General features: G+C 49.6%; 1 protein-coding gene across 4 annotated transcripts in view; it reads right to left on the minus strand.

Moving 5' to 3' along the window:
• CLEC16A (C-type lectin domain containing 16A) overlaps nt 1-27,741 on the minus strand; it is a 704,284-nt gene that overhangs the window by 84,561 nt on the left and 591,982 nt on the right. For all 4 annotated transcript variants that reach the window (XM_086941416.1, XM_086941414.1, XM_086941413.1 and 1 more), the window contains exon 21: nt 10,350-10,517. In XM_086941416.1, coding sequence (XP_086797542.1) covers nt 10,350-10,517 — 168 coding nt within the window. The remainder of the gene's footprint in view (nt 1-10,349; nt 10,518-27,741) is intronic.

Consider the following 27,741-nt stretch of genomic DNA (forward strand, 5'->3'; position numbering starts at 1 on the left):
CCGCAGCCGTCAGTCTCGCCAGATGAAGTGCGCCAGCTCAGACTGAATTTGTTGGATCCAGCCTGCTGGGGGGTGCAGAGGGAGAGTTTGAAAGAGATATAGTATCTGGGGGAGGATTGTCATCTTGACAGCAGCTATTCTGACGAACCACGATAAGGGATGGTGCTACCATCTATTTTATTCCCGGCGAATTTGCGCGCAAAGTTTGTCATAGTTAGCCGTGACGGTAGCTGGGATGGTAGGGCCTAGTTGCACTCCCAGGTAGGGGACCGTGGCGTCTGCCCATTGAACAGGGTGCTCCTCCTGAAGGTGGGTCAGTGTGGTCTCCGGTAATGAGATGTTGAGGGCGACAGATTTGTCTGCATTAATCTTAAACCCCGAGGCCTGCGCGAAGTTATGCAGCTCAATGAAAAAGGCCCGAAGGGTCTGAGTAGGGTCGGTGATGGAGAGCAAGATGTCGTCCGCGTATAAGCTGATTTTGTGGACATCCCCCCCCAATTTTATCCCTTTAATGAGGGGGTTGTGTCAAACTCTGTGCGCGAGTGGCTCCATGTAAAGCGTGAAAAGAATGGGGAGAGAGGGCATCCCTGTTGGGTGCCTCTGCCTATGGGGAAGTGGGAGGACGTCTGGCCGGTGACCCGCACCGTGGCTCGAGGCAAGCGATAACAGTTGAGAATACGGGTACATAGGACCTCCCCACAACCGAACCGCTCCAGCACTTGTTCTAAGTAGGGCCAGTGGACCCTGTTGAAGGCTTTTCCACGTCGATGGCCAATAGAATGCAGTCCTTTAAAACGTGCAAGGCTGCTTCTATGAGGTGGAGCACCCATTTTGTGTTGTCGCTGGTTTGACGCTGTGTGATAAAACCTGGCTGATCTGGCTCCACTAGTTGAGGCATATACGGGGCTAATCGCGACGCTGGGATACTCGTATATAATTTGATGTTGATGTTAAGACGAGAGATTGGCCTGTACGCACTGCAGGTAGTGACGTCCTGCCCGGGCTTCGGGATGACTATGATCGAGGCCTCCAGCACCTCCGCCGGGATGGCCCCGGGTTGAGCAAAGGAGTTAAAAAGGTCATGCAGCAGAGGAGCCACTTGAGCGCAAAAGGCCTTCTAGAAGGCTGCAGAGTAGACATCCGGGCCGGGCGATTTCCCCAGACGTGAGCGCAAAATGGTCGCAATAACCTCTTCCAGCCCAATCGCCCGATCCAAGTGTGCAGCCTGAGGCGGGTCTAGAGTTGGAAGCCGTGCCTCATCAAGGTAGTCCCGGCTATGGATCGCATCAAGAGAGTCCCCAGAGTATAACCTAGCGTAGAAGTCCCGGATGTTTTCTGCTATAGTAACATTGTCAGTGAAGAGGACGCCTCCAGGTGTGCGTATATTTTTAACCCCTTGCTTCTGCTTCATTTCCCGAAGTTTGTGCGCTAAAAGACGCCCGCATCTATCTCCCCCGGTGTAATAGGAGTGGCGTAGGAGGAGGGCTGCGTATTCAGCTTTATCTTGGTCCAGCGCCGCAAGTTGTTTCCGCTCCGTGCAGAGCTGCCGCCAGGCCCTGGCTGCACCAGTGAGTTGATGCATCTGCTCCAGCTCTGCCACTCGTGTAAGCTCGGCACACTTCTTGGATCGTTCTTTATGGATGGCCGCGGACATGGCTATGAACTCTCCCCTGAGGACAGTCTTAAGGGCAGTCCACTTTGTCACCGGGGAAGTGTCTGCGGTGTCGTTGAGGGTCAGTTAGTTCGATATAGCAGTCAAAATTTGATCAGTGGTGGAGGCCTGATGCAAAAGTGAGTCACGCAGGCGCCAATGTCGCTGCAGTGGCGGAGTGTGTGGGAAGGAGAAAGAAGCCGTTACCGGGGAATGGCCTGAAAGCGACCCTGTAAGTACTTCAGCGTCCGTCGCTAAGGCTACTAACGGAGTAGAGCACAAGAAAATGTCCAGCCTAGCGTATGTCTTGTGGGCCCCTGAGTAGTGGGTGTAGGACCGGCTATGGGGATGGAAGTATCGCAATAAATCGAGGCCCAAATCTTGGATGTGTGCAAGTCCAGCCCGCGAGAGGGCCCCCACTTGACTAGTATACTGACACGAACAGTCAGTAAGGTTATCAAAGACCAGATTTAAATCGCCCCCCAGAAGTAGGCGCCTCTCGGAATTGGCTGTGGCGTCAATGAGGGCATTGTGTAAGAATTTGTCCTGGCCTTCATTGGGCGCATATACCGACCCTAATATAAGGGACACACCAGCAACTAAGAATTGGTAGGGGAGTAGACGGCCTTTGATTTCTGCCTCTCTCTGAATCACTTTACCTTGGAAGGAGTGGGAAACCTAAATTGCTACCCCAGCTGACTTGGTGGAGAATGAGGAGAATAGATGTATGGGGAAAGCTTGGGATTTCATCCTAGGGTGGTCTTTTGGGAGTAGGTGAGTCTCCTGAAGAAGGCAGATATCAGCTCCCGAGTGCTCCAGTAGATTCAGGACTGCTTGTCGCTTAATAGGGTTGTTCAGTCGTCAGACATTGAGGGTCAATACCTTAAGGGAACTGTGTGCCATCTAGTATAGAAGGAAGAAGGGAATCTGGCTCGGCCACCCAGCCGATGTGGCGCAATGATAGAGCGGTGGGAAGGCTGCAGTGGCGGACTCGAGCACGATGTGCGCTGGCAAGCATGAAGGAGTGTGGACAGGGGGACCCACCCAGGTAAGGACAGAAATGAAAGGGAAAAGGAAAAACCCCAGGGAGAATAGGGGGAGAAACCCCAAAACCCACACCAAAGCATACCCAACCCTTCCTAACCCAAACACCCAATGAGCAATAACAGTTTCCATGTAAAGTCTGCCGTCCCAGGACGTCTGGATAGTCAACCATGTAAGGACCATAGTCAGTCAATGAGGAGAAACGCCCCACCACCCGCCCAAACCGAGCAAGGAAACGTTAGAAGGGCTCTCATTTGGGAATATTTTCGTTGCCCTCATTTGTCATCTGAGTTCCAGTAGCGGTAGCCAGGGCATCTTGTTGGCTCCGCGCAATTTCCGAGGCAGTTGGACTCCAGGGGTGCCGTCTCCTGGTTTGTCGCTGCCAGCCCGACAGGGAAATATCAGGTCTCTCGTTCGTGTCATCGGTGCGGCATCTTCACTTCGAGGAGTCAGGCCCAGCAGGCGGCCGACAGTGAGCGTAGCTGGTGCAGTTTATTGTTAAATCGGAAAATGAGGTGGAATGGGTGCCCCCAGGAATATGAGATCCCCTGTTGTCTCAGATGGTCGGTCACAGGGTGGAACTGCCTGCGTCTTTGCAGCGTGACCAAGGCTAAGTGTGGGGCAGGTACATTGACGACGTGATCATGTTGTGGAATGGACCTGCCCCGGAGTTATTGACATACTTTGACTTTTTGAATGATAATCCATACAATGTAAAACTTACCATAGAGTACAGTGGACAACAAATTGACTTCCTGGATATTACCTTCTTTATTGAAAACAACATGATTAACAGTAAAACACATAGGAAAAGTACTGCATGCAACAGCACTTTGCATTTCAAAAGCTCTCATCCTCGCCATGTAATTAACAACATACCATACGGCGAGATGCTGCGAATGCGAAGAAACTGCAGCACTGAGGACAGCTTTCAGACAAATATCAGTGAGACCGAGGAACGCTTCTGTCAAAGAGGATATCCTCAGAAAATACTCAAGAAGGCAAAGGAAAGAGTGGCCAAAGTAACTAGGGAAAGCACATTGGAAAACAGGGTCTCAAGAGAAAACAACAAATTTCCTTTTGCTTTCTCCACGAAATTCACTGATGAAAACAGTAGGGTTTATAACACCCTTAGGAAACATTGGCACCTGCTGACAGAGATCCCGAGCATTAAAAATGATCTTCCACCCAAACCCAAAATCATCTACAGACGAGGTCATAACTTGAGAAACATGCTATGTCCCAGTTTGGTGACTACTGAAAAACAGAAACCATGTTGGCTTCCACCCAAAACTGTAGGCTTCTTTACTTGCAGAAGCTGTAACGTATGCAGTTTGGGAAGGGATAAAACGAATACTTTCTGTTTCAATACAAAGAAAACACATAAAATCAAGCACCTTATAAACTGCAACACAAGCTATGTAGTGTATATCGTAGGATGCCCATGTGACAAAATCTATGTGGGCAGCACTAAACGACCCCTGAAGCAAAGGATTCAGGAACATGTTAGGGCTCATCCCAATAATGACCACATATATGCGATGACATTCCACATGCAGGACAAACACAAGCCAGAGGACACACTATGGTTCATGGGGATAGATCATGTCACCCTGAACCCTCGAGGTGGTGACCGGACTCTAGCCTTAAGAAAACGTGAAGTGGAGTGGATTTGCAGAATGAGGAGTGTTGAACTCGGACATAATTATGACGACGAAATGCGCTATCTCATTGCATAGGTCCCACAATGGGATCAACTGAGTAACCCCTAATCATGACGATGTAATGCACTATTTCACTGCATAGGTCCTATAATGGGATCAACTGAGTAACTCCAAATTCTATTGTTAATAGAAAAAATTGTGTAAAGAATAGTGCTCTCCTGAAACTCTAATCTCGTTACGTCAAGGTTAAGTTCAAACAGATGGGCCCCTTTTTTATGGGAACCCCTGTTCAGACATATGTGTTTATCGCCTCTCCCACCACACGGGAATATTAGAAAATAGGATGTCCAATATGGAGCTTAAGGGAGAGTTTCTTTAAAGAAAATAACATGTTAAGTGAAAAGCCTTACTAGCTTCCTTGTATCACTTGCAATTTGAATATTTGTAATAAATGTGTTTTTTGTATGGGACAGGTGTTTTAAAATCTATTTGCAGTATGTTGTTATCACATATTTTGATTGCCATCCTCCCCTTATTCTATGGTCATTATAAAATAGTATGTCCATGATGGCCCCTAAAGAGAGAATTTCTTGGGTGACACTCTAGGCATTGCTTTTCTGTCTATTTTCTGATTCTCTTCTTTTCTTTCCCTCTCGCTCCGTAGTACTTCTTATCATTTTTACTAATTTATTCTTTTCGAGTATCTGAACTTGCCCTATATATTCATGTCATTTTGAATAACATATAATAATTCTAGATACGATACAATAATACAATTGACCGATATTTGACACTCGGCTATTTAACTCATATACACGATAATGGCATTTAAGCTCCTAATAGGTTTCCTTTCTGCCGTGGTGGTTACATAAAAAACATCGACCCAAACCAAAATGGCCGTCGCATTTTGGATACGTCTCTTAGGATCGCGGCTATGGGCACACTTCTCTCTCTTTTTTGAACATCGACCCAAACCAAGATGGCTGTCGCAATTTGGTTATGTCTTTGAGGATCGCGGTTAAGGATCGTTGCTACAAATATTACTTTTTGTCCCTCGGACACGATAAAATTACGCTAGTTATAAGGGCTCCCACTCATATATATTGCTTATTTTAATCAGGAGGAACAATGCTGCTCCTTTCCTTAACGTAACTCACGACCAAACACATCATGGCGGCCGCGTAACTTCTTTTGGTGTTTTAACACTAAACTTGATACTTTAACAAAATGGCCACTGCAGTTACCGCCAAAGTCAATTAGTGGATTGAAATCAGGTGTATACAATTAGCAATACCGCCCCAGGTATAAAAACAGAACAGAAAATGTCAGTTCTCTGCCGGTACTTGACGGAGGGGGACGTCGTTTTCTCACGTTATCTTTTCGAGCCACGCAGGAGCCAGGGGATGCTGTAGCACGCTTTTTCAAGGTAAAGGGGATACCTTTATAGAATAGACATAGAAATCATAGAATTCCTTTTTACAACAGATAGCCTTGGGGAAATATTGAATCGGCTATTTTTCTTTGTACAAACTTAAGGGCTAACTCTTAGATGTTGTATAAAACTACAAAACAGTAAACTTAATAAGGTTTTTCCTCACTTTTCTATATTTAACTCCTCCCTCTTTTTCTCTCTCTTCCTTTAGAGTTGCTTGGCAATAGAACTATCATATCTTCTTCCTCTTTCAAAAAGAAGATCTCAGTAGGTAAGACAAGAACTGTGTTGGGGTAAATCAATGGAGATGCAGTGATAAACTACAATTGGTTTGCGACATAACAGCATGCCAAACATGGTTGGTTTAGGGATGTAATTTAGGTCCCTGACCCTCACATGTAGAATTTAATAACGTCTATATGATTCATTTCCCTGTTTCTCATAGATAATTAACGGAGGTTCCCATTACCTTTCTACCCTGGTTCCACTACTATTGGATTACCATCCTCATTTTTGGATGTAAGTGTCAGGTTATTGTCTTTCACATACAGTGTCACATCCTGTATACCCTCCTCAAAACCCATAAAACCCAGAATACATCGACCTCTTTCCATCAGGTATTAGGGGGTTGATTCATTCCTTGTGTTTATTCTATAGGTGGCTTGAACACAAGATATTAAAACACCGCATATCACTGGTGCGATTCGTTTGCAGTTGAATTTCTAACGCCTTTTCCTATTGGATAGATGTTTAAAAAGACATGGTAGGTGTAAAGTTATTTACTTCACTCAAGCCAATAGACTCACTATTGGCCTCCCAAAAATGTGCACACATGTGGCTGATTTCTCAATTTTAAGTCATTTTTTCATCAAATGTTTTTCTTGTTGATTACCGCTAGATACCGGGTGACCCACAATATAACTACCCAGGCATACTTACGCATCCTTTAACAACGGTATAGGATCCAGGGACATCATCGCCATTGACTATCCTGGAAGGAGTGCTCCTGCCCCTTCTTTATTTTTTGTGCTTAACACACTTTTGATTAGTCTCTCTTTATTTTAAAAAATCGTCGTTTCTGATACCTCTATGAGGAATTATGAATTCAATTTCAAAATGGCAACCAAATATGTAGATTATGATATGCAGTATCTAGGATCATGTTGGTATGAGAGGAGGAAAAAGAAGAAGAGAGAGAAGAAAAAAAGTACTGTTGCTTTCCTTGTAAATGGTGAAAGACATTAAGATTATTAATGAGAAGAACAAATGTAATTCGATGCCATCTTCAAACCAGACAGAGAAGTTTATCAAATGAGTGTCATCTTCACGTTCTAAACACTGTGTGTACAAACTGTCTATCCAAGAGTTTCAAGTTAGTTCTAGGTATACCCTTATTTGTTGGCATAAGAAATTTAGGATCTGAAATGTATTCAACTTTGTTATGTACTGTCGATGAAGCCTAGCATTCTTTGTATTAGCGTAGTCGCTGTTTTAAAAAAAAACATTTTTTAACTTCAAAACTTTTTAATTGTATGTCTTGTACATTGTCTTTTGTTTTGTAACAGCCCTGAAGAAGTCCCTTGTGGACGAAACGCGTCGGTTGTAGATCCTGTGTATATGTTTTTACCATCTGAATTTAATAAAGAACTTTCAAGAATATAAGAAGAAAAACTCCTTTGATGTGATCATTACCAGTTCACCTTATTGAAAATAATAATTTCTCAAAAACGTTTAAGTGGTGCACCTTGACCTTTTCTCAAAGCTGACCAAGGCTAAGTCTTGATACAGCACCAGTGAGTGGCCCTGGAATGAGATCGGGCGCAAAGATCTCGCTTTGGATAGGATAGCTTCCTTAGTCTTGAAGTCCTGTACACATACTAAGATGTCTGCAGGTGGTGCATGAGGTCCACACGGTGGACCAAGCCTGAGTGCCCTGTCTAGAACGCCCTCCACTGTGTGGGAGTACAAGATGTGCCAGAAGAGGCTGGTGGTGAAGGCAAACAGGTATTAGGTGTCGTGAGAGCTTCTCACCCCACGGATGCGAATATTATGCCTGCGGGATTGGTTCTCGATGTCCTCCAGATGCAGCTGCATGTCCATGTCTTGGCTTGTTTGTAGCCCAATGACTTCTTGCTGTAGCGTTGTCAAGTCCGTTACCGTGGCATCACTTTTCTCCTCTAGCGTGGCTACTCGTTCTCTGATGTTATCAACATCCCGGCGCACCTCTAAGTTCTGTGGCAAACTTGGCCTTCACCGACTGAATATCCTCTTGCAACGTGTAGAAGAGCAACTTCAAAAAGGCCTTCGTGATGGGCTCATCCCAGGAGGCTCCAGGCTGCTTAGACGACTCGGCTTCTGGAGCTGTAGTTGCCATGTCCGGATTGGATTGAGCGCGGACAAAGAGGTCTTTCAGGGGCTTCCCCTTAACGCTTCTGGCTTTGGACATACTCTTTTGCATTCCACGATTACCCAACGGGGCAGAGGTTAGCACTTAGGTGGACACAGGACTGACTGTAGGAGGCCCCTATCAGTGGAGGGCGCAGCACAAAATTGGAGGGCTCGTACAGTGCACCTAGAGTATTTTTGTAGCGTTTTATAGGCAGGACTCAGGGTTCGTGTCACACTGTCGCCCAAGGGACGGACGCGGGCCGTAGAGTCAGCTGGTATGAAGGCACTGCAGGCTCGAAGGGAACACCACACACCGTCTGTGAGGGGCCCCGGGATCCCTCAATGCGTTCAAAAAGGGCGCAAAATCTCACTCCCTATGCAAGATCGGCCATCTGGGTCGCCACAAATGCCTGCCACCAGCCTCACCGTTTTAGGTATCACGGAGGCAAGGCCTAGCAGCCCGCAGGAGATCCAAGGGCAGCGGGGGCCAAGCAAGTGTGCCGTTGCTAGCCAGTGATGAAGGCCCGCCAGACCAAGCAGCCCCCGGGGGAGAGGCCCCAAAACCAGGCTGCTGTGATGAAGGATCAGTGGGCGGGCAAAGCCTGTTTTAGGTCCGGCGTGGGGGGGTCGTGTTGTCTCCAGGTCAGCCCCCAGACACTAGAGCTCTCCTGCATCGCGGCACTGCCCAGTAGAAGGCCGCCGAGGCTGTCACTACCCCAAGCCGGGGATCTGCGCGGCCCAGCCCGCTGGAGTCAAGGCACGGCCGCAAGCAGCACTCAACCGGTGTGCGGGAGAGGCCCAAGAAAGAACCCTCGCAGGCCTGTAAGGTGTCCGGGTAGTCCCTGTATGGAGCGTCGCCACCCTCACTGGCCCAACAGGTCAGCGCGTCTTCTAGCCAGCCCCCAACTGCCCCGCCCTCACCTGTCATCCCAACGCGTGGTGTGCAAAGGTGCAGGGCTTCCTCCCCTCCCACTCCGAGCCAGGGATCTGGGCGTCCCACCCCCGCAGGGCTGGGTCGTGGACAGCACTCAACCCGTGCCCAGTGGGTGAGCCACAAGGTTTCCTCCATTTGGACGTGTGAGTCGGGTGCCAACGCCTCAGGCAAATCTCTCCACCGGTGGGCCCCAAGCTGCGGGCCAATTCCGTCGGATACCAGACGATCTACCACAGGCGGCACTGGTCTCAGCAGCACATGGCCCTCCCTGCGGCCTCCAGTGATAAGCCAAAGGCCGTGCAGTCAACAGCTCAGTGTCCATGAGGCAGGGGCGCCCTTGAGGCAGGCAGGAGCCCCTGAACACTTTGTGGTCCACGCCAGGCACAGTCAGCCGCAGGCGCCAGCCAGCGCCGACCCGCGAGCCACTCCAGAAGCCTTGGGGCTCAGGCAGGCCGTCGCCGCCTCCCTTGTATTCTCTGCCAGCTGGTGCATCCTCGAGGCCGGTGACCAATGCGGCCCAAGCAGGCCCAGTGCCTCCGCTGTACAGCGCCGCCAGTACCGACAGCAGCTGCTGCGTCTTCAGAATGCCGCACGGGCCCTCGGGGATCCTCCGTTAGGCCAACGCTATGGAGGGGACCAGTTGGGCGATCAGAGAGGGAAGAAGCTGGCCTCGGTGACCCGTTTCCAGGACACCGCGTTGTCGAGGCCGCTCACACGCGAGCAGCCGGATTCGCCCCTCCGATCCTCCCGGCCACATCACCGCCAGGAGTCCAGTTGCAAGCCCAGACTGATCAGCAGGCACCTCGAGGGTTCACAGTGCCAATCCCATGCCAAGCCAGCCCCCAGGGAGCCGTGCTTTGTTGTCTCGGGCGGGCCACAGGCTGGAGCTTGGAAACGAGCATCCTACCTCTCTGCCATCTTGACCAAACCCCCGTTAATGAAACTTTAAAACTAATCATTAAAAAACAAGTGAGTAATTTGAAATTAAGTAACATGCACATTTTAACAGAAGTACATATCGCATATTATCTAGATCTTTTATGCTTTAATTTGTAGTGTTTACACTAACAAAAAGACTAATGAAGGAAGAAGCAAAAATGACAATAATTAGTTACCGAGTTTAAATCAAACTTCAAATTTTAACTAAGGATGGTGCTGAAGTTTTGTTCACGAAGCTCCATAGCAACTTTTATTTCAAAATCTTGAAAATAATATGAAGGCCTAGAAATATCCTACCTGGAACCTTGTCAACTGATGCAAACACAGACCGTTGTACTGTTTGATCACTCATGCCACGTCTTGACTGGTCATAAAATCGGAAAGGAAGATGCTGGGTTGAGGATGAAGAGCCATGTCCAAAACCAATTACTTCCGTGGAAGGCTGAACTGGAAGATCCAAAAGAGCTGCAGACAAAACAGAAACAACTAATTTATATGCAATGCTATATTGAACATCCAATCTTTTTAGACTTTTCAAACCTCAAATTATCAGAATGAACATTTAAAACTTCTCCCATATTAGGACACGTCCGTGCTTAATTTGCATAAGAGTTGGTGTTGAGGCGCAAACTTTTTCCCATAAGCGCGCTGCTGAATATCCAGGTAGACTGATATCGGGGCAGGCTAGTTTTTATTCCATCTTATGCCTTTTTCTTCTATCACCCTACTCTCCCTGGCCCTTTATCTCGCTCTCTAAAGTTCTTTTAAGGGCAAAGCCTACCAGACTACTTGGGGACATTCCGAAATCTTGCCTAGGAATGGATTTCCCCCATTGCTTACCATTGACTTTGTGTTTTGCAACCCACAGTTGCTTGCATTTTGTTTGCTGGCTTCGTTTGTTTTAGGCAGTCAGGCTTGAGTTAGTCACACAGTCTATTTACTGTATTATTCACAAGTGCTCGCTTTTTGTGAACATGTTTTCAAATCTTGTTATCTTGTCACATTTGCTGTACGTTCAAAGACAAAGTTGTCAGGCTCTGTCTTCTGAGGGAGCTTGGTTTTCACTTTTCTTTCTCGGTATTCAAAGTGAGAGGATTTATGTGACCACACTGCTGCCAAAGGAATGGATTTCTTCTAGTGCACAACACAATTTAAATGTCTGTAATGTGCAGATATTTCAGAATATATTAGAAATAGGAAAGCACAATTGAAGCACATTTCTTTTGTAATTCTGGGGTGAGGTGCTAACAAGCACTTTAATACAATCAAAACAAACCAACACACTAGGTGATGACATTTCCACACATTATCATTTGTGCATTGTATACTTTTATCAGTAAAACTGTTGTGCAAATGTAATGCTCATTTTAGTTGACGATGTGTTGTCTGTAATGGCCAGGCTCCACGGAAGGACCTTTACCCTGCACTAACTGCCACAGCACACACATCAGTCCACCGACCGGCCCCACCCCGGACACAACTCAGACACCACCTGAACATAAACACCAACTTGCATGGGCCCTCCTCAACACACGCTCACTATGCAAACATACCAACAAAATTTGTGAGCTCACACTCAACATTCTCTTCCGCACTGAGACGTGTCTCAACCCCACTTCTGCATCCCACAGTGCCACCACAATACCCGAAGGATACAAGATCACCCGCGGTGACCACATCAACAAACCTGATAGAGGCATCACCATCATACACAAGGAAACCATCCAATGCACCACAATAAATGAGGCACACCATCCCAGCCATGGAACACCTCAACTTCCGACTCCAAACAGCAAAACCACCATCAGGGGCACCCTCGCCTACTTTCCTCCAGGACCATGTCAAGCCATCTGCAACTTCATCGCTGACTTCATCGCCTCCCTCACCAGACTCCAAGAACAACATTTTCTTCTGCGACCTAAACATTCATCTCAATGACCACAATGACATCAACACTACCAACCTTCTTAACAGCATGAACAACATCTGACTCAGCCCACTTGTCCACGACCCCACACAGATTTTGGCCAGACGCTATACCCAATCTTCAGGGACCGCATTAGGTACAGCCACACCATGGAACTCACCAGGACTAACCACTCCATTGTCCTTTCAACATCACCAGATCACAAACCTAAGCCCCCAGTCTGCCCAACTGCAGCTGTAGCAAAGTCTCAAAGGACACATGAATAAACATCCTCAACAACACCCACCCCATCTCCTTCCAACAATCACAACCAGAATGTCAGAAATCTCACCAATTGAATCGCCAACAGCGTAACTCACAACGGCAACACCACCAACAGATGTCCACCAAGCAGGCTAGATGGTACACTGAAGACCTCAGTACCGCTAGATGACACTGTAAACAACTGGAAAGGAGATGGTGCACCACCAAGGACACGACCAACAAGGCTGCCTTCAAGAAAGCCCTCAACCTGTACCACAGACAGTTTATAGAATCGAAGCAAAGGGGCCTTAGCCTCATGCAACAAATCAAGCTCCAATAACAGCAAAGAACTCTTCAACATCACTAAGTAATTCTCCAACCCCTCAGCTGCAACTAACATTACCCCCTCATAGGAACTCTAGAACAACCTTGCAAACTTCTTCAACGAAAAGATCACCGACATCTACAGAAACTTCAAACCCCAAGTCCAAGGCCACCTACTTCTTCAATCAACAAAACGACCCCACTACCACTACAGTACAAAAGGGGGTGGTGATGGACGGAGCATCTGAACCAATCAAACACTCACACCCTGTCAACAGATCTGGGTTTAATCCATCACCGTTCTTTAGCGAACTCTGCCACCCCAGCTCAGACATGGCCATATGCAAATCAGTCTGACCCTGTGCCTCATGGGAACAGTCCAGCCCGAACTGCCAAGCCATGCCGTCCCTGGACCGGAATCAAGCTTCCTAGGACCTGTTTCTGGCATTACAGCTGTCTTCAGCCAGGCTTGCTTGAATCCAGTGGCAAAGTGAGCAAGGAACTCACGTCTGAGCATACCCTGCCAACATATGGCGAAGAAAGCGGTACAAAAGGGGGTGGTGATGGACGGAGCATCTGAACCAATCAAACACTCACACCCATTCAACAAATCTGGGTTTAATTCATCACCGTTCTTTAGCCCACTCTGCCACCCCAGTTCAGACATGGCCATATGCAAATCAGTCTGACCCTGTGCCTCATGGGAACAGTCCAGACCGAACTGTCAAGCCATGCCTTCCCTGGACCGGAATCAAGCTTCCTAGGACCGGTTTCTGGCATTACAGCCGTCTTCAGCCAGGTTTGCTTGAATCCAGTGGCAAAGTGAGCAACGGACTCACTGAGCATACACTGGGTGTGAGTGCTTGATTGGTTCAGATGCTCCGTCCATCACCACCCCCTTTTGTACCACCACTACCACTACAGACATTCGACTAACCAATTTGAGTCAGCTCACCCCATAGGACACTTCCTCCATCATGAACTCAGTCCACGCAGGGGCCCCAACCGACACATGCCCTCACCACAATTTCAACCTAGGCGAAACCAGAATCAGCCACATACTCACCACCTTGTTCAATACCTTAAATGCCATTGCTACCTTCCCTGAGGACTGGAAACATGCAGAAATCTACTAAGGAAACGATCAGCAGACTCCAGCAAACTCAACAACTTTTGACCGATCTCCCTGCTGCTGTTCCCGGCCAAAGTATTCGAAAAACCATCAACCAACAACTCTCCTCACATCTGGAACAGAACCTAGTACTCGACTCCCCCCAATCCATATTCCACAGCAACCAAAGCACCAAGACAGACCTCATCACGACTACCCATGACATCCGAGTCCTACTCGGCCAGGGAGAGAATGCAGCTCTGATCCTTCTAGACCTCTCAACAGTCATCAATATGGTCTCCAACCACACTCATCACAAGGCTGCACAACATATGCTTCTAAGGAGCTGCTCTCAGATGAATCACCTCTTTCCTCACCAGAGGAATGCAAAAAATCTGCCTTCCCCTTTCACCTCTGAACCCTAGGAAATAATCTGTGGAGGACCCCAAGAACCCTTGCTCAGCCCCACCCTTTTCAACACTTACTTGACACCTCTGGCCAGCATTGCCAAAACCCATGGACTCAATATCATACACTACGCTTACGACACACAACTCATCCTCTCCCTCTACGAAGACACCATGAACAGCAAAACAAACTTCAACAACCTCATGACCGACGTCGGCAACTGGATGAAGGACAACTGCCCTAAGCTCAACACGAATAAGACAGAGGTACAGATTTTCTGAAACAAAAGCTCCCCATGGGATGCATCCTGGTGGCTCTCAGGACTCTGACCTACCCTCACTGACCACGCTAGGAAACTAGGTATCATTCTGGAAAAAAACTAACCACGATGACACAGGTCAACCCAGTCTTCTCCTCCTGCTTCTTCATCCGCTGCATGCTTCGTAAGATATTCAAAGGGCTACCCCAAAGCTCAAGACATGCACCCAGGCCCTCATCTGCAGTCGACTGGACTATGGCAACACTCTCTACGCAGGCATCTCAGTTCACCTCCGACAACTATAGACCATAGAGTTTGCTTCAGCTAGACTCGTCCTGGATCTCCCTACATGAACCCACATCACTCCCTACCTCAGGGAACTCCACAGGCTCCCTGTAAAGAAAATATGCCAATTCAAGCTCCTGACTCATGCATACAAGGCCCTACATACCTGCATACCCGCCTACTTCAATGACTAGTTGGACTTCCATCAGCCCACTAGACACCTCCGCTCTGCGTCCCTTTCTCTAACCCTCACCCCTGCATCCGACATAGCAGATGAAGAAGTCACTCCTTGTCCTATATAGCAGTGAAGACATGGGACAAGCTACCCTTTCGTCTAAGGACATCCCCATCTCTTCCAGAGTTACAAAAGTCCCTGAAGACCTGGCTAATCAATTGGACCCTGCCATCTCCTGGATGTCTTCACAGGTGACAAGCAGTGCTCTACAAATCTACTGATTGGTACTCAACACTGCTCCAATCTACAGCACTCTACTCCACTCTATGCCTCCTCCAATCAACACCACTCTTGTCCACTCTAACACGCCACTCAAACAAATGCCACACCACTCCACTCTATTTCCCTCCACTACTGTGAAACTCTACTCTACGCCACTCCACCCCACTTTATTTAATTCTACTGTGAAACTTTACTCTATGCCACTCCACCCCACTTTATTTAATTCTATGAAACTCTACGCCACTCCACCCCACTTTATTTAATTCAACTGTGAAACTCTACTCTACGCCACTCCACCCCACTTTATTTAATTCAACTGTGAAACTCTACTCTACGCCACTCCACCCCACTCCACGACACTCTATGCAACTCCACTCCACCCCACGACGCTCTATGCAACTCCACTCCACCCCACTCCACGACGCTCTATGCAACTCCACTCCACCCCACTCCACGACGCTCTATGCAACTCCACTCCACGACGCTCTATGCAACTCCACTCCACGCCACTCCAATCCACGCCACTCAATGCAACTCTACTCTACGCCACTCCAATCCACGACACTCAATGCAACTCTACTCTACGCCACTCCAATCCACGACACTCAATGCAACTCTACTCTACGCCACTCCAATCCATGACACTCAATGCAACTCTACTCTACGCCACTCCACGACACTCTATGCAACTCTACGCCACTCCACGACACTCTATGCAACTCTACTCTACGCCACTCCACACTCTACGCCACTCTACTCTACGCCACTCCAATCTACGACACTCAATACAACTCTACGCCACTCCAATCCACGACACTCAATGCAACTCTACTCCACGCCACTCCAATCCACGACACTCAATGCAACTCTACTCTACGCCACTCCAATCCACGACACTCAATGCAACTCTACTCTACGCCACTCCAATCCACGACACTCAATGCAACTCTACTCTACGCCACTCCAATCCACGACACTCAATGCAATTCTACTCCACGCCACTCCACCCCACTCCACGACACTCTATGCAACTCTACTCTACGCCACTCCACCCCACGACACTCTATGCAACTCTACTCTACGCCACTCCACGATGCTCTATGCAACTCTACTCTACGCCATTCCACGCCACTCCAATCCACGACACTCAATGCAATTCTACTCCACGCCACTCCACCCCACTCCACGACACTCTATGCAACTCTACTCTACGCCACTCCACCCCACGACACTCTATGCAACTCTACTCTACGCCACTCCACGACGCTCTATGCAACTCTACTCTACGCCACTCCACGACACTCTATGCAACTCCACTCCACCCCACGACGCTCTATGCAACTCCACTCTACGCCACTCCAATCCACGACACTCAATGCAATTCTACTCTACGCCACTCCACGACACTCTATGCAACTCTACTCTACGCCACTCCACGACGCTCTATGCAACTCCACTCCCCGACACTCTATGCAACTCTACGCTACTCCACGCAGCTCTACTCTATGCCACTCCACTCCACCCCACTCTATGCACCTCCACTCCACGACCCTCTATGCAACTCCTCTCCGCGCCACTCCACGACAATCTATGCAACTCTACTCTACGCCACTCCACGACACTCTATGCAACTCTACTCTACGCCACTCCACGACACTCTATGCAACTCTACTCTACGCCACTCCAATCCACTCAACCCCTCTCTATGCAACTCTACTCTACACCACTCCACTCCACTCAACCCCACTCTATGCAACTCTACTCTACGCCACTCCACACCACCCCACAACACTATGCAACTCCACTCCACCCCACTCTATGCAACTCCACTCCACCCCACTCTATGCAACTCCACTCCACCCCACTCTATGCAACTCCACTCCACCCCCCTCCATGCAACTCTACTCCACCCCACTCCATGCAACCCCACTCCATGCAACTCCACTCCATGCAACTCCACTCCACCCCACGCAACTCCACTCCACCCCACTCCATGCAACTCCACTCCACCCCACTCCATGCAACTGCACTCCACCCCACTCCATGCAACTGCACTCCACCCCACGCAACTCCACTCCACCCCAATCTATGCAACTCCACTCCACCCCAATCTATGCAACTCCACTCCACTCCACTCTATGCAACTCCACTCCACCCCACTCTATGCAACTCCACTCCACTCTATGCAACTCTACTCTACACCACGCCCCTCCACCCCACGCCACTCCACTCTATGCAACCCTACTCTACGCCACTCCACTCCACTCTATGCAACTCCACTCCATGCCACTCTATGCAACTCCACCCCACCCCATGCAACTCCACTCCACTCTATACAACTCTACGCCACGCCCCTCCACCCCACACCACTCCACTCCACTCCACTCTATGCAACTCTACTCCACCCCCCTCCATGCAACTCTACTCCACCCCACTCCATGCAACCCCACTCCATGCAACTCCACTCCACCCCACGCAACTCCACTCCACCCCACTCCATGCAACTCCACTCCACCCCACTCCATGCAACTGCACTCCACCCCACTCCATGCAACTGCACTCCACCCCACGCAACTCCACTCCACCCCAATCTATGCAACTCCACTCCACCCCAATCTATGCAACTCCACTCCACTCTATGCAACTCCACTCCACCCCACTCTATGCAACTCCACTCCACTCTATGCAACTCTACTCTACACCACGCCCCTCCACCCCACGCCACTCCACTCTATGCAACTCTACTCTACGCCACTCCACTCCACTCTATGCAACTCCACTCCATGCCACTCTATGCAACTCCATGCCACTCTATGCAACTCCACCCCACCCCATGCAACTCCACTCCACTCTATACAACTCTACGCCACGCCCCTCCACCCCACACCACTCCACTCCACTCTATGCAACTCTACTCTACGCCACTCCACTCAACTCTATGCAACTCTACGCCACTCCACTCCACCCCACTCTATGCAACTCCACTCCATGCCACTCTATGCAACTCCACTCCACCCCACTCTATGCAACTCCACTCCACTCCATGCAACGCCACGCCACGCCACGCCATGCCATTATATGCAACTCTGCTCCATGCCACTCCACGACACTCTATGCAACTCTACTCTACGCCACCCCACTCCACGACACTCTACTCTACGCCAATCCACTCCACGCCACTCCACTCTATGCAACTCTACTCTACGCCACTCCACTCCACTCTATGCAACTCCACTCCATGCCACTCTATGCAACTCCACCCCACCCCATGCAACTCCACTCCACTCTATACAACTCTACGCCACGCCCCTCCACCCCACACCACTCCACTCCACTCTATGCAACTCTACTCCACCCCCCTCCATGCAACTCTACTCCACCCCACTCCATGCAACCCCACTCCATGCAACTCCACTCCACCCCACGCAACTCCACTCCACCCCACTCCATGCAACTCCACTCCACCCCACTCCATGCAACTGCACTCCACCCCACTCCATGCAACTGCACTCCACCCCACGCAACTCCACTCCACCCCAATCTATGCAACTCCACTCCACCCCAATCTATGCAACTCCACTCCACTCCACTCTATGCAACTCCACTCCACCCCACTCTATGCAACTCCACTCCACTCTATGCAACTCTACTCTACACCACGCCCCTCCACCCCACGCCACTCCACTCTATGCAACTCTACTCTACGCCACTCCACTCCACTCCACTCTATGCAACTCCACTCCATGCCACTCTATGCAACTCCACCCCACCCCATGCAACTCCACTCCACTCTATACAACTCTACGCCACGCCCCTCCACCCCACACCACTCCACTCCACTCTATGCAACTCTACTCTACGCCACTCCACTCAACTCTATGCAACTCTACGCCACTCCACTCCACCCCACTCTATGCAACTCCACTCCATGCCACTCTATGCAACTCCACTCCACCCCACTCTATGCAACTCCACTCCACTCCATGCAACGCCACGCCACGCCACGCCATGCCATTATATGCAACTCTGCTCCATGCCACTCCACGACACTCTATGCAACTCTACTCTACGCCACCCCACTCCACGACACTCTACTCTACGCCAATCCACTCCACGCCACTCCACTCTATGCAACTCTACTCTACGCCATTCCACGCCACTCCACTCCACTCTTTGCAACTCTACTCTATGCAACTCTACGCAACTCTACTCCCCTCCACTCCACTCCACCCCACTCTATGCAACTCTACTCCACGCCACGCCACCCCACTCCACTCCACTCCAGGCCACTCCACCCCACCCCACTCTATGCAACTCCACTCCAGTCTATACAACTCTACGCCACGCCCCTCCACCCCACGCCACTCCACTCCACTCCACGCCACTTTAAGCACCTCTACTCTACGCCACCCCACTCCAATACATGCAACTCTACGCCACCCCACTCCACTCTATGCAACTCTACGCCACCCGACTCCACTCTATGCAACTCTACGCCACCCCACTCCACGCTATGCCACGCCACTCTATGCAACTCAACCTCACTTTATGACACTCTATGCAACTCTACTCTACGCCACTCCACGACACGCCACTTCACCCCACTCCACGACACTCTATGCAACTCTACTCTACGTCACTCCACGCCACTCCACTCCACTCTATGCAACTCTACTCTATGCAACTCTACGCAACTCTACTCCCCTCCACTCCACTCCACTCCACCCCACTCTATGCAACTCTACTCCACGCCACGCCACCCCACTCCACTCCACTCCAGGCCACTCCACCCCACCCCACTCTATGCAACTCCACTCCACTCTATACAACTCTACGCCACGCCCCTCCACCCCACGCCACTCCACTCCACGCCACTTTAAGCCCCTCTACTCTACGCCAGCGCACTCCACTCCAATACATGCAACTCTACGCCACCCCACTCCACTCTATGCAACTCTACGCCACCCGACTCCACTCTATGCAACTCTACGCCACCCCACTCCACGCTATGCCACGCCACTCTATGCAACTCAACCTCACTTTATGACACTCTATGCAACTCTACTCTACGCCACTCCACGACACGCCACTTCACCCCACTCCACCCCATTCTATGCAACTCTACTTAATGCCATGCCACCCCACCCCACTCTATGCAACTCTACTCTACGCCACGCCACCCCACCCCATGCAATTCTACTCTACGCCACTCCACTCCACAATACTCTATGCAACTCTATTCTACTCCACCCCACGACTCTATGCAACTCTACTCTACGCTACGCTACTCCATCCCACCCCACTCCACTCCACCTCTACTCTACGCCACTCCACGCAACTCCATGACTCTATGCAACTCCACGACACTCTATGCAACTCCACCCCACCCCACTCTATGCAACTCCACCCCACCCCACTCTATGCAACACCACTCCACCCCACTCTATGCAACACCACTCCACCCCACTCTATGCAACTCCACTCCACCCCACTCTATGCAACTCCACTCCACCCCACTCTATGCAACTCCACTCCACCCCACTCTATGCAACTCTACTCTACACCACTCCACCCCACCCAAATCCACTCCACCCCACTCTATGCAACGCCACTCCACTCCACGACACTCTATGCAACTCCACAACACTCTATGCAACTCCACTCCATGCCACTCCACTCTATGCAACTCCACTCTATGCAACTCCACTCCACCCCACTCTATGCAACTCCACTCCACCCCACTCTATGCAACTCCACTCCACCCAACTCTATGCAACTCCACTCCACCCCACTCTCTGCAACTCCACTTCCCCCAACTCTATGCAACTCTACGCCACGCCCCTCCACCCCACTCCACGCAACTCTACTCAACACCACTCCACGACACTCCACTCTATGCAACTCTACTCCACGCCACTCCACCCCACTCTATGCAACTCTACTCTACGCCACGCCACCCCACCCCATGCAATTCTACTCTACGCCACTCCACTCCACTCTATGCAACTCTACTCTACTCTACTCTACTCCACCCCACGACTCTATGCAACTCTACTCTACGCTACTCCATCCCACCCCACTCCTTTCCACCTCTACTCTACGCCACTCCACGCAACTCCATGACTCTATGCAACTCCACGACACTCTATGCAACTCCACCCCACCCCACTCTATGCAACTCCACTCCACCCCACTCTATGCAACTCCACTCCACCCCACTCTATGCAACTCTACTCTACGCCACGCCCCTCCACCCCACTCCACGCTATGCAACTCTACTCTACACCACTCCACACCACCCCAATCCACTCCACCCCACTCTATGCAACGCCACTCCACTCCACGACACTCTATGCAACTCCACTCCATGCCACTCCACGCCACGGCACTCCACTCCACTCTATGCAACTTCACCCCACCCCACTCTATGCAACTCCACTCCACCCCACTCTATGCAACTCCACTCCACCCCACTCTATGCAACTCCACTCCACCCCACTCTATGCAACTCTACTCTACGCCACGCCCCTCCACCCACTCCACGCTATGCAACTCTACTCTACACCACTCCACCCCACCCCAATCCACTCCACCCCACTCTAAGCAACGCCACTCCACTCCACGACACTCTATGCAACTCCACAACACTCTATGCAACTCCACTCCATGCCACGGCACTCCACTCCACTCTATGCAACTTCACCCCACCCCACTCTATGCAACTCCACTCCACCCCACTCTATGCAACTCCACTCCACCCCACTCTATGCAACTCCACTCAACTCTATGCAACTCCACTCCACCCAACTCTATGCAACTCCACTTCCCCCCAACTCTATGCAACTCTACGCCACGCCCCTCCACCCCACTCCACTCCATGCAACTCTACTCAACACCACTCCACGACACTCCACTCTATGCAACTCTACTCCACGCCACTCCACCCCACTCTATGCAACTCTACTCTACGCCACGCCACTCCACTCTATGCAACTCTACGCCACTCCACTCCACGACACTCCACTCCACTCCATTCTATGCAACTCTACTCTACGCCACGCCACCACACCCCACTCTATGCAACTCTACGCCACGCCACCCCAGCCCATGCAACTCTACTCTACGCCACTGCACTCCACTCCACAACACTATGCAACTCTACTCTACGCAACTCCACCCCACTCCACGACACTCTATGCAACTCCACTCCACGCCACTTCACCCCACGCCACCCACCCCACTCTATGCAACTCTACGCCACCCCACCCCACCCCACTCCACGACACTCTATGCAACTCTACTCTACGCCACCCCACGCCACTCTATGCAACTCTACTCTACGCCACGCCACTCCACGACACTCTATGCAACTCCACTCCACCCAACTCCACCACTCCACTCCACGCAACTCCACCCCACTATGCAACTCTACTTCACACCACTCCACCCCACGCCACCCCACTCAATGCAACTCTACTCTATGCCACGCCACTCCACCCTACTCTACGCCACACCACTCCACTTCAATCTAAGCAACTCTGTCTACGCCACTACATGCTACATTACTCCACTTCATTTCACTCCCTGTCACTCTACTACATGGCTCTCTATGCTGCTCCACTCTACTACATACCACTCCACACCACAACACTTTACTCCAATCTATGCTTTGCCACTCCGCGATACTTTACTTCATTCTACGCCACTCCATTCTTTTCCACTGTACAAAACTCTATGCCACTCCACCCCACTTTACTCCACTCTATTGTGCAACTCTACACTACGCCACTCCATTCTACAACACTCCACTCCACTCTGTGACACTCTATGCCACTCCACAACACTGTACTGAACTCAATGACACTCAGCTCCACTCTATGCCATTCTATTTCATGCAACTCCCTCTATGCCACTACATACCACTTTACTCCACTCTATCTTATTGAACTCTACGTCACTCTACTACATGACACTGTATGACACACTACTCCCTCCAAAGCACTCCACAATATTCTATGCCACTTTATTCTGACACCCTACTTCACTCTATGCCTCTCCACCTTGATGACCACCTATTTTACACCACAACACTCCTCCACTGTATGCATCTCCTTCTATGCTACTCCACACACTGTACTATACTTCAAGATACTCTACTCTATTGCATTCCACAACACTATGCTCCACTCTACTCCCCACACCACGGCACTCACACCACAACACTCCACTCCATTGACACTTCACAACACTCCACTCTATGCCACTGTTGTCTACGCCACTATCTTTTAGACACGCTAGTCTACACCATGGTAAAAACACTCTTGCAACGTCAAGACCTATTCTCTTTATCAATGCTTGTTAATTCCTGCTTCCTCCTGTCATTGTGTGCAAGTTTTTTTTCTCTTCCTCCTCCTCCTCCTCATGTTTCTGCCTTGCTCTCTCTTGTTTTGGGGCAAGGTCTGAAGATGACAAGTTCTGGTGCCAAAAAAACGTGCCGGTGGGCCCCACATGCAACCACCTAAACAAATGAAGGATTGGGACTCATATTTCAAGCTGGATGATGCAATGGATGAGAGGCTCCAAGATCACTCTTTCAAAATTTTCCATTCACCACCCCTTTGTAAAGAACATTAGCCTCTCACTACAACGTTCCACCTGTCTTTTCTCAGGTGGGTAAGAGCAGGATGCAGCCCAAGTTCCCATGGGGGTGTCAGGGCTTCGCTGAACAGCAGTTACGGTTCAGATGAAGTCTGTATGGGTTCTAAAACTTCGGTGAGGATGTTGGTTTTCACCACAACAGAAGCTAATTGAAAGTCCAGTACTGCAGCCAGATTGTCTAATGACGGACGAATGAAGCAGACTCGTACATAGAAAGCCCAGGGGGAGAGCCCATAACAGGAGAAACATCCAATCCACTCGCCTCTTCTAGGTCAAAATAAAAATTGTCATCATATTGAGGAGAAAATCCATCCACATAAGCTGGTTGTACTGGTGCACCAGATAGTGGTAGCAGCCTTTGCTTTGGATGAAAGTTATTTTATGCAGATGAATAGAGTGCTCTGTCACCTGGGAGGGTATCTTGGTGCTGAGCAGGTATTAGTCTAACTAAGCCTAGACCCTAATGGGACTACTTGAAAAGCCAAGTATTCAGCCATTTGCAGACTTCAAGAAGTGAGGAGGAGGCTGTTTTGTGAAGCGGTAGGTTTTTCCAATTTAGGAGAAGCCTTGATCTCCGGATCTGTTTTTCAATGTGTGGATGTGTACAAGTAGCCGTCCGGAAGAGCAGAGGAGTCTAGAAGGTTAGAGATAGTAGAAGCGATTGGTGAGGTTTACTTACCTAGTATTATGCAGTGCCCTGAAAGTGTGGGTGAGGCATTTGAATTTTGGTCATTCGTGTAAGGGGAGACAGACGTGGATCTCCTTCAGGTGTGGTGAAATGTGAGTGCGGCATGGGAGGTTGAGAGTGATTCTGGACTCCGAGTTCTGAATGGTCTCCAGCCTTCATGTAAGCTTTTTCATTGATCGAAGCATACAGGGTGTGCCTGTAGTCTAGCTTGCTTGTGACAAGGGCATGCATGATTGTGATCCAGGTGCTGATTGAGAGCCATTTGAAAATGTTCCTCAGCATCTTCAGGGTTTGGAAGCATGAGGCAGGGACGACTGACCTTGGGCGGTCATGTCGAGTTTGCTGTTGATGATGATCCCCAGGTTCTTGCCGTGGTTGGGTATCGACTCTAGCTCTTCTGGCCAGCAGATGGAGTCCCATGGTGAAGTACTTCTCCTGCAGAACATGATTTCAGTCTTGTCGGTGTTCAGCTTCAGGCAGATGCTATTTACCCACTAGGCGATTTTAGTCATGCAGGCACAGAAATTGATCTGGATACAGGGTGTTTTGTATGTGAGGGAAGAGAATGAGTTGCGTGGGAGAGGATGTTATAAGAACGGATGATGCTGGCTAGAGGAGTCAAATATGTGTTGAAGAGGTCAGGCTCAGGGAGGATCCTCGTGGAACTCTGTAGATGAGGTCATGGGCATCCAAGGTGTATGGAGCCAAGCTGAAGGACTGTGTTCTTTCAGCCAGGAAGGAGCAGATAGAGTGCATGGCCTTGCATTCTGATGTCATGTAGGCTGTGGATGGGGTTGGGATGGGAAACTGTGTCAAATGCTGTGGAGAGGTCCAGGAGGATGAGGGCCCCTGATCTCCTGTGTTCAGCCATGCAAATGTCATCCATGGAAGTGATAAGGGATGTTTCTGTGCTGTGGTTCGATTTGAAACCAGTTTGAGTGGTGTAGAGGAGTTAGTGATTGTTGAGCTATTCAGTGATATGTCTGTTGATGATTTTCTCAAAGACCTTGGCTGGGAATAGTAGCAGGGAGGTAGTTGGTGAGCAATGCAGGGAAAGGGGTGAGTTTTTAAGCTACTGTGAAGGTTGCAGTAGAGATGAGGCATTTAGAATGGGCGTGGGCATAGCACTGAAGGGTTGGAGTCCTCTGGAGTAGGCATGGTGGAGGCAGGGATCCAATAGGGCCCCTGAGTGGATGGACTTCATGGTGGCGGCAGTTTCTTCTGGTGTGATGATAGGCCATGTGGTTAGCAATGGCTCTTTGGATAAGATCAGCAGGCGTTTGTTGAGGTCTGGTTGTGGACTGAAGCTTCTGTAAATGGTGGTGGTTTTCTTGCTGAAGAATTGAGAGAGATTGTTGCACAGGGTGTGACTAATTTGGAGGTGCCTTCTGGTGAGGTGAAATCCTTCACAATGGCGAAGAATTTGTTTTTTTTTTCTGTTGGTGCTGGCATCGATGCAGTCCACCAGGGGAGCACATTTGGCGGTTGCATTGAAGATCAGATTTGAACGTGCTCCTGTCTGCATTGTCGGACTCATTCTCTTTTTACCCTCTAGGTATTTATAATGACATTTCATCAGTCTGAGTTCCTTTATGTACAAACTGGCCTCTGGTCTTGATCTTGTTGTACATCTATGCTTCAGGTGAGCCAGGGAGTTGGTGCAGGTAGTTATTATGAGCCCCTGGAATTCTGGGGGTTGATTTTGACTAGGCCATAACAGATTTTAATACATACAATAAATCCATTGGAAGATTTTAATCTCTTGCACCGATCTGCCCTTTTTTGCTCCAGAGAAGCCAACGAAAAGTTGGCCATCCCGTCGGTAGTACCTGGTCTGGTCGTTCTAGAATTCAGGGCCCTCTTGGGCCCAGACAATTAAGCCTTTCTTCCTCCTTGGTGGGGTGAGAGGGTGTAGAGAAAGACAGCAAGGTGATGGATTGCCCTTTGTGGAAGGGAACAGCAACCTTTAGGAAGAATGCTGCCTATATCTAGAGGACCAGCTTGTTTGGAAAGAATGAGGTGTATGGTTGCACCACAGACAACACTTGACGTTCACAGACTTGCCTTGCAGATGTTATGTCAATAAGAAATGTCGTATGGATGCTGAGGAGACAAAGGACAGCTGTGCATTGGTTTGAAGGGAGTGCATATCAGGTAAGTGAGTCCCAAATGAAGTACCATATTATGGTCCACCTACGCCATAACAAATGGGGTTAAGGGGAAGAAGGAGATCAGATCTTTCAAAAAATGCATCACAACTGGCGATTTGGAGAGTGATGGCTGATCCGATAGAAGTAAAAAGGTCGAAAGGGCCGAAAATGTACCTATAACTTCTTTCAAGAAAGACAGGAAATTAAAATGTCAGACAACTGTGTATTTAGAGGTTGGATGTTATGGGAGGAACAACAGACAACAAACTTTTTCCAGCATTCCTCATACACATTCTTAGTGGATGAATGCCTGGCTGCTAAGATGATACCAACCACTTTAGGAGGAAGGTCAAAAGCCATCAAAGCAACTGTTGGCAACAAATCTCCACACTTAGAGGTATATGTTGTGCATGCTCGGGGGCCGGACCCCACATTGCTGCTGCGACAGGAGACCCTCCCGAAGGGGCAGGTGGATCAGAGGACATGTGTTAATGGCTAGAAGATCCTGGTACCACACTCACCTTGCCTAGTCCATAGCCACTAGGCTGACTTGGCCCTGGTCTTTCTTGATCTTTTTCAGTACTCTGGGCAGGAGAGGCTGGGCCAAAATGGTGCTCATGAGTAATCACAAATGCAGGCAGAAGGCGTCTGCGAGGGAGAGCTGCCTTGGGAACACCAATGTGCAAAATCTTGGCCACTCTGCTTTCTTTGCAGTGGCGAATAGTTTAAGCCAGCGTTCTCCCCATTGCTGAAAGATGCCCTGTGCTATCGCCAAGTGTAACTGCCATTCATGATTTGTCTGGCAGCGTCAGCTGAGTTAGTTCACCCAAGCGGTCAAAGATCCTGCTTGGTGTTGCGCAACCAGGGAGATACCCTGATCATTTATTCATTTTCAGAGATGTGGCACCTCTTGGCAAAGGACCCATGATCGCAATTACAGCACCACATAGCAGGTGTATTGTTCATAAGAACCTGTGCCCGTTTATCTTTGATGGTCGGGAGGAACAACTTTAGTGTCAAGCTAATAACTCACAACTCTAGTGAACCAACGTGGAGGCGAGTCTCCGCAAGAGACCACAGTACTCTGGTTCTTTTGGTATCTACCTCTCCAGGACTTCCCCATCAAAACAGCAATGCATCCATCATGACCATCAGCTCTGGGTGAGGTACGATAGGTGT

This window comes from Lissotriton vulgaris, chromosome 10 (genome assembly GCF_964263255.1).
Source record: "Lissotriton vulgaris chromosome 10, aLisVul1.2, whole genome shotgun sequence".
Classification (NCBI taxonomy): Eukaryota; Metazoa; Chordata; class Amphibia; order Caudata; family Salamandridae; genus Lissotriton; species Lissotriton vulgaris.